Below are 8956 nucleotides of genomic sequence, written 5' to 3'. Positions count from 1 at the left end.
TGATTTTATTTGATGGTAGAAGCATTTTTACGTTTTTGTTCATTTATTTGAACATATAATATATTTTTAATAAATGATTGTGTTGACAATATGACTCTAAAATTCATTTTATATGATCTCAAACTAAATAATTATGTTTTTTGGTATAAAACCGAATAAACCGAAAACTGACGGTATATAAACCGAACCGAACCGAAGTAAATATGGATTTAGAATGGTAGTTATATTTTACTAACCGAAATACCGAAAACCGAAAAAAACCGAACTGAAACCGAACCGATATCCGGATTGAACACCCCTAGTTTTCATTTCAATACGTTAAAACGCTGCGTTTTGAGGTTTTTCATGTAAGGAAACCTTTCAACGTTATTTACTTTTATGCCCCTTCTTTGCCGTGTTGTAATATATTTCTTTTCTATAATTAACCTTTTCATATTACTTGTTGCATAGTTACAGTTATGTTTCTTAATTATTTGCCTATATTTTAACTTGCTGTTTTAAAGCTCATTATTATATGTTTAATATTTTGATATTTTAACATATTTTAAAAAACAAAATTAATTAATTATCTTTAGTGTTTGTTAGATGGATAAAGTTTTTAGGCTTTCAAAATTTCGTGTTTAAATTTAAAAAATTACATTTAAAATGTACATATTTATTAACAAAGATACTGAAAATATTATCACTTAGTTAGTTTTTAAACTAATTAATCAAAAACTAAATTTTAAAGATTACCTTTAATGAATATTTTTCAAAGATAATATTTTCAAATACACAAATAGTAAAATACTATTGAAGGACTAGATTATTGTTATACAATCTTTGTGTTTTTAGCAAGGTAGATATCTTACCTGTTTAGTTAACATTTTCATTTTAATAAATTCAAACGCTGCGTTAAACTATAATATCATTAAAAATTAAAATCTCTGTGACAAAAAAAAAAATTAAAATCTTTGGTTTAATTTGGGATAGTTTTAGAAAACCGAACCAACCAATTTCCCAATTAACCAAAACCCGAATCATCCTAACCAAACTAACCGTATAAACCGAACTCCATGCCTAGGTGAGAGTGAATGATTGGAGGAAAACAATACAACGCAACAAGTCTAGCTAGAGAGACCTTATCATCATCTAAAACCATAAACCAATCCTCCAACAATGCCAAGTAAAAAATTTGAACAATGGCGAAGTCACTCCTTTGTCCTTCAGCCTTAAACTCATTCATCTCCTCAAATCTCTCTTCATCAACTTCTTCCAAGAACAACCAAATCGCATGCTCAGGAAACATCAAGAACCAGACACCGTCTCTGTCGTGGAACAGACGAGAGCTGTCTCTTGGTTTCATGAGCACATTTCTCGCGGTTGGTCTCGTTGGTAATAACGACAGGAGAAGCCGCGACGCGAATGCAGCGATCCTCGAAGCTGATGACGATGAAGAGCTTCTGGAGAAAGTGAAGCAAGACCGGAAAAAGAGGATCGAGAGACAAGCTGTTCTTAACTCTGCTGTTAAAGAAAAGGGTACTTCTTCAAAATCTTTGTCTGAGTGTGTTATTGCAAAACTTGGTTCTTGTTACGTTGTGTCTTATGTGTTGATAAGAAAATTGCAAATTATTTAACATTTTACCCAAAAAAATAATAATTCATTGTGTGTGTTGTATTGCAAAACTAGGTTCTTGTTTTTTTTTTTTTTTGGACAAAACAAAACTAGGTTCTTGTTATGTTCTGTCTTTTTGTTGATAAGAAATTGCAAAAAAAAAAAATTGTAAATTGCAATTTTTAGTTTTGGGTTATGTGTAGAAGAAAATTACAAACTTTGAAGCTACTTCATTGTTATTAATTGGTTTATTCACCTAAAAGCATCTAGTATGTGTGTTGTTGCAGGGTATTTGCAGGATCTTGTTTACAATTTAAGCAAAGTAGGACAAGCCATTGAGAACAATGATCTACCAGCTGCAGGTTTGGTTTTGGGGAATGGCAGTGATACCGAATGGGTCAAAACGGCTAATTTGGCTTTCACAAAGGTCCATATTATAAGTTTTGCTTCTTTTTAACATTTCCATATTATAAGTTAAGACTTTTGTTTAATGGTTTGGTTATTTAATGTTGAAGCTACTTCTTTGTGTTCTTATGACAGTTGAGTGCAAGTCCAGAAGAGAATACAGAGGTGGAAACGTTTAATTCATCTTTAGCTTCTCTTGTTACATCAGGTTCGTTCTTATTCTTCTTTTACTTCACCTTTCACAAGAATCAAATATTATCCGTTTAAAATCATATTAAAGATGTTCTTGAAACTTGGTTACGCAGTGAACAAGAACGATCTAGAGTCATCTAAGCTCGCGTTCGTGTCATCGGCTAGTGCGTTTGAGAAATGGTCGAGCTTGACTGGTCTTTTAGGACAGCTCAAGGGCATCTGATAGACTCTGGCTACCAATTGTTTACTTTTATGTGTAATTTTCTGAAGATTGTCAACAAGAGAAAGTTTTTCCTTTGAAAATCCCCATCTTCTAAACATCTTTGGTTATGTCATTTTTTAATCTTTATACATTTTGTTCATACTTGCCTTGCATGCACATTCAAATTGAATTAAAAAAGATTTTTTATGACATAAGAGTTTGAGTGCCCCATTTAAAAGGAAAATTCCTTACCTTATTGTTTTATTGTAAATTATGAAAACTATTACCACCACCGAGAGAATTCTCACATCTCACAGTGTCTGACCTCATGCTCCCGGACCGAAATGAATGGGATATTGGGATGATCCAGCGTGTGCTCCCATTTGAGGAACAGAGAATTTTAGCCATTAAGCCAAGCTTAACTGGGGCTCCGGACAAACTCTCATGGCTGAGCACTGAAACAGGAGATTACTCTACCAAAACCGGCTATGCTGCAGTCCTCTCTTCTCGAACCGCAGAGGATACAGTAAGCACGGAGGATGCATCCTACGACTGGAAGAAGAATGTTTGGAAAATCCAAACAGCACCAGAGATCAAGCTGTTCATCTGGAAAGCGCTTCATGGGGCGCAACCTGTGGGCGAAGCTCTCAAAGCCCGGGGAATCAACACCAATGGACAGTGCAAACGATGTAATCTACCTGAATCTATTGATCATCTGCTTTTTCATTGCGACTTTGCTAGACAGGTTTGGGAATCAGCCCCTGTCTCCCCAAGCATTGAATACAGTGGATCCATAGATTTAAGGAGCAACTGGAGCAGCTTCTGCTCAAGGAAAAACTTGCCACCGACTGGAATTTCTACAGGAGCCCTTGCCCCTTGGATCATTTGGCAACTATGGCTAGCTCGTAACAAGTTAGTTTTTGAAGGAAAGATCATCATGGTGGAGGAAACAATATCCAGAGCAACCGCTTGCACCCGAGAATGGATATCTAGCCAAATTCAGCTGTCTGCAACAAAACAAGCACTACCACCCAGACCCCCGCTTCATGACTGCGTTTTGGTGAGAACCGATGCTGCCTGGAACGAGAATTTAAAAATTGCAGGGCTAGGATGGACAACTAATCGAGAGGAGGGAGTCTCCCAATCCTCGACCACGACCACTGCGCAGCATGTTGAGTCCCCTCTTGGACTGGCGATGAGGGAAGCCCTCCTAAAGTGCAGAGAAATTGGCCTCCCCAAGCTTAGATGTGAGTCGGATTCGGCGATCCTGATCAAAGCTATTAACTTGCGCTCCCCACTAGTTGGTTTGTATGGCATTTTAGCTGACATTTATTCTATTGCCTCTTCTTTTGAATCCATCTCGTTCACCTGGATCTCGCGTGAGAGAAACAGTGTAGCGGATGGACTGGCAAAGAATGTTTTATCCCCGGAGCTGGCCATTATGGCAGCAACAAACCCTGTTTCGAACGTTTGAATTAATATAAGTAGTGTTTCAAAAAAAAAAATTACGCATATACTTTCATAATAAACAGTTCTACTATTTTTATGAGGATCCATGCTTAATAGTTCTATAAACTCCACATGACCGCACTAAATCACTTTATAAAATTAATGTTTGAAAGTTTATCTTCTAATGATTCTGTTTCACTTGCAAGCTTCAGTCTGAAATATTAAACTCTGATTTCGGGAAATATAAACTTAGCTATTACAAATTGTTAAGAAAATTTTATCTAACCCCCAACGTATGTTAAAGTTATTGTAAATGCATTCTTGAGCTCTCTCTGTTTAAGGAATCTCGCTATGCTGTAAACGTGATCCTCAGCTCCACTGTGGCTTACTTTTGAGTTTCCTGATACTCTTCTGTTTCGGTATCTCCTTGATCTCTGATTCCTTCTTATCAATAACTTTGATCACCTCCTCGAAACTTGGTGCTTGTAAACCTCTCCTGGCTTTCTTATTTGGCTTGCTCTTCCCTTGTCAAATTTACAATAAGAAAAAGCATATTAGACATATTATTGAAAACTTTAGTTAAATCAAAACACTTTGCATACTCGGAAAACTTTTAAAATTAATACTTAAAAATATATTAAATATATATACATTTTTAATAAGACCATAAAAAATTATATGGACATGATGCAACAGTTTGGTTTGTTTCAACATATTGAAATTTAATGCCTAGACTTTTTCCAAAATGAAAATTAGTGCAAGTGTCAAATTTACAATACAAAAAAACATGTTAATCATATATACACGTCTAACGGACCATAGAAATTCCATAGACAGAGTGCAAAAGTTTGGTTTGTTTTCAACATATCGAAATTTATCACCTACACTTTTCTCCAAAATAAAAGTTAGTCTAAGTCTTAAATTTACAATGCAAATAACATATTAAACTTATATGCAACGGACCATATAAATTTTTATGGGCAGAATTGTGCAATGTATACATATATATATTATCAAAATTTAATTCAAAAGAAAAAGTGAAAGAAAAACATTTTTCTTAGCCAAAAAAAAAAAAAAAAAGGAGAAACTGACCGGATCTGACGTCGATCTTTGACTCGAAACGTGATGCTTTCCTCATAAAACGTTCCACAGAGCTTTGCTCGAGAAGGGGCTCGTAAACCTCTCCATGACCTAGATGGCTCCGTCATTTGGCTCGCCCTCTCTCGTCCCCGCTCTGGTAATAACCTCTGTTTACAGCCAGAAAATCCTCCAGAAGGACACAGTAAGTGCTACGAAGCATGTGATGCAATAGATAAGTTTCACATAACAAAATATTATTTTTTCAAAAAAAAGAAAAGTTTTGCTCGAGAAGAAACAACAATTTTTATAGAGAAATTAAAGAGGGGGAAGTACTGATGTGTTGAGTGAAGCAAGAGTGAGTATTTATAGAAGGAAAAGGGAAATTTCTGTCCGTTGTATATTTTTTTTGTAGTTAATGCTACAAAAGGAAAAATAAAATTTATGACAAAAGTAATAAGTTTTCTTACCGTGTAACGGTCATATTTTTCGGGACTCGGTAATAGTCTGTCATGCATGCGACTTGTGAATGAAACCTCTTTTTTTGAGTGACAACTTGTATTCCCAAGAAAAATTGATCAGAACGGTCAAAATTTACCTAACCATTTCAACAGTCATATTTTATTTTATTTTAAACGTCTGAATTGATTCATTGTTCTTGATGCTCTTGTGATTTTTTGAAGGAATGTACATTGTTCTCGATGCTCTAAGAAATGTCAATCAGAATGTTTATGTTCCATTTTTACTGGAAATCCAGATGGTGTTTAATGCTTTTAGCCTTTGAAGTTTTCATTGATTCAGTTCTTAGACACAAGAGCTTCTCTAGTGGAATGATTTCTTGGGGTATAAACCCATTGAGAAAATGCTAATAAACTTAAAAGTGGAATCTCGGTAGTCTAATATTCTAATTAAATGTTTATTTATAAGAAAATCAGGATTTCAAATCAAAGAAAACAAGATTTATCATCAATTATTTTAATTATTGGATATTTTTTTAACTTTACAAATAAAACTAGGTATCTAGACCGCCATGCGGACAAAATTATCTTACTAATATTTATTAATAAATGTATTATTAATTTAAAGACCAACAAAATAATTTATTATCATACATTTACAAAATCAATAACAAATTTAACATAAACCTATTTATATATATGATGCAGCCTTTCACTAATATATTTACATAAACAAATTTAACCATGTTGTGTAAATAATACTATAAAAATCTTTTTATATATAATTTTGGTTGTGTTTTTTCTTTTTAAATTTTACTTTTTCATTAATTATCAGGATCTTCAATTATGTTTATCAAAACATAGCTAATATATAAATTTATAATTATCGAGACTATTTAATGATTTTTAATTCAAAATTCAATATTTTACTCGATAAATATATGTTCAAAAATTTATCTACTGAAAATATATTAGTTTGGATAATAATAGAAAAGACATGAATTGTTTTTGTCAAAAAAGTTTTTCTTTTTAAATGTTTTTATTATAATTAATCAATGTTTAATAGTTAATTATATAAAAATAAATAAATTATTCATTAATGATACCTTCGTATTTAACCACTAGAAAAATCACTGACCAAAACCGGGATTAAACATACTGTATACCGTTGTTCTATCGAAATTTACATGAATAAAACCCCATTAACCGACAAGGCATGCCGATTTAAAGCATATCAAAACTACTCGAACTCGATAGCAACCAAGGAATGTGATGTTAGTACTAGATGAAGCTTGAGTCAACATGGCTGTTTTGATCTTTTCTCTAATGACATTGAATGCTTTATTAAAAAACTATATACCATAACCAGATAAATGTAAAAACAAACAAATATGCAGACGTTTTCAACAATCCAATTCAACTTTGAATAAATCACCCTAAGAAGACAAGTCAATATTGGTTTGCGACGGTCTTCCAGATGCATTATCCATCTGTTAAACAAAATATTAAACATTGATGACAATGCATGAAATGCTCTGTTTTCAAGTGTATAAATACCATCACTACTTGTTCTTGATTCATCACCTTTACCTTCAACATCAAACACATCACTTCGAGTCTCTTTCTCTCTCAGTCTTCAAATAGTTTTTCTTAGTACCCAAACTAATGGCAGGTATCAAGGTTTTTGGAAACGCTGCTTCCACTTCCACCAGGAGAGTCCTCCTCGCCCTCCACGAGAAGAACCTTGACTTTGAGCTCGTTAATATCGACCTCAAGGACGGTGAGCACAAGAAAGAGCCTTTCCTTTCCCGCAACGTAAGTATATCTATATGTGTTGCTCTAAAGACAAGACCAGCTGTTTTGATGAATCTTGTCCGAATCTTGAGTGTTTTGCGTTTGGTTGATACTACAGCCTTTTGGTAAAGTCCCAGCCTTTGAAGATGGAGACCTCAAACTCTTCGGTAAGACCGTTTTAGTGCACCATCTCATCTTCTAACCGAAATCAAAAACTTTGGTTAAGTTCGATAGGATTTTCAAAAAACTGAACTAACCAGATACCGAACCGAATTTTATATCGGATAAATTCGGAAGAATTATGTCAAACCGGAGACTGAACTAAATGAGCCGAATAACCCGAACTAACCGAACCCAACCCGCATGCAAAAATACATGCATTAAAAGAAAATTTCACTAACATGATTTGGCTCTTTTATGTAGAATCAAGAGCCATTACTCAGTACATAGCTCACCGATACGAAAGCCAAGGAACCAACCTTCTCCCAGCAGACTTCAAGAACCCAGCCCACTATGCGATCATGGCCATTGGTATGGAAGTAGAAGCTCACCAGTTCGACCCAGTGGCTTCAAAGCTTGTTTGGGAACAAGTGATCAAGAACTTCGTTGGCTTGACAACTGACCAGGCCGTTGTTGCAGAAGAAGAGGCTAAGTTAGCCAAGGTCCTTGATGTCTACGAGGCTAGGCTCAAGGAGTTCAAATATTTGGCTGGTGACACTTTTACTTTGACCGATCTTCACCACATTCCTGTGATTCAATACTTGCTTGGAACTCCCACCAAGAAGCTCTTCGCCGAGCGTCCACGTGTCAATGAGTGGGTGGCTGAGGTCACCAAGAGGCCAGCTTCACAGAAGATCCATCAGTGAGAAATTTCTGAAAGTGAAAACATAATGGTTCTGCTTCAGTCACAATAATAATAATACTCGAGAGAAAATAAGTGGCTGCCTGTTGTGTCCTCTGTTTGTTCTCAGTTGTGTATGTGTGTGTTCCTGAGAGATCTTTGTTGAATCAAAAACTTTACATCTAATATTCAAGCTCGTCTATAATAAAACAACATAATTAGTTTTTATTAATACATAGACCGTGATGCATTAACTATAAAGTTACTGATTAGTGAGAATAGTATAGGAAGACTTTTAGTGCAAGTTTGATTGACCTAAGACTTTGGACGTTCTTATCCTTAACAGTCTCATTTGTCTGAAAATGACATGTAAGAGATCTGTCTTTAGCTTTAAACTCAGATAAAAAAAAAAAACACATAAGATATTTGGAACTATTCACATCCCTATAAATGACAGAAACCATTAGAGCAGCAAGTTTGTGTTTTTATCATCAGTTACAGATTTTTCTCGACTCGGTCTACAAAATGGGATTAATTTGTACCTTGACCGCCTTAAGATGCTACGTGCAGCTAGCTGGTCTGGTCTCCAATGGGTAGCATCCCTCACTTTCTTGACTTTATAATTACCAAATGAACTGAGGGTTAACAATCCCCAAAGTTAAGAGGCTTTGCAATACTTATAGATTGTCTTCACCAAGAAATATCATGTTTTAGTTATCAGAGTTTGTTTCCAACTCTATCCATTTAGTGTATGATGATGATGACACAGTCTCCATAGGTTTGCTTTTGGGCTTGTTTTTTTTAAAGCATAATTGGGCATTACTTGTATACTAATCTTTCTCTGAACTTTTGATGTGCTACTTATTTCATATATCAACAATCTTGCTCAGATGTTATGATATCCTAAAGATTACAAGATGTTATGACGTGCTAATATTTTTTCG

The 8956-nt window shown here is 34.6% G+C and overlaps 2 protein-coding genes across 2 annotated transcripts; both read left to right on the top strand.

The window, feature by feature from the left end:
- The first annotated feature begins 1123 nt into the window (after positions 1-1123).
- Positions 1124-2555, top strand: LOC106313792 (thylakoid lumenal 16.5 kDa protein, chloroplastic). The gene is made up of 4 exons (XM_013751705.1): positions 1124-1518; positions 1882-2021; positions 2135-2207; positions 2305-2555. The coding sequence occupies exons 1-4, from the start codon at positions 1182-1184 to the stop codon at positions 2412-2414; spliced, it is 660 nt and encodes a 219-aa protein (XP_013607159.1). The 5' UTR covers positions 1124-1181; the 3' UTR covers positions 2415-2555.
- Positions 2556-6941: 4386 nt separating this feature from the next.
- LOC106315854 (glutathione S-transferase F3-like) lies at positions 6942-8238 on the top strand. The gene is made up of 3 exons (XM_013753682.1): positions 6942-7192; positions 7290-7338; positions 7595-8238. The coding sequence occupies exons 1-3, from the start codon at positions 7043-7045 to the stop codon at positions 8035-8037; spliced, it is 642 nt and encodes a 213-aa protein (XP_013609136.1). The 5' UTR covers positions 6942-7042; the 3' UTR covers positions 8038-8238.
- Positions 8239-8956: the final 718 nt, after the last annotated feature.

The sequence above is a fragment of the Brassica oleracea genome, chromosome C9, assembly GCF_000695525.1.
Source record: "Brassica oleracea var. oleracea cultivar TO1000 chromosome C9, BOL, whole genome shotgun sequence".
In the NCBI taxonomy this organism is placed as follows: domain Eukaryota; kingdom Viridiplantae; phylum Streptophyta; class Magnoliopsida; order Brassicales; family Brassicaceae; genus Brassica; species Brassica oleracea.
The sequence above is the reverse complement of the archived record's forward strand: the minus strand, read 5'-3'. Positions and strand labels throughout refer to the sequence as shown.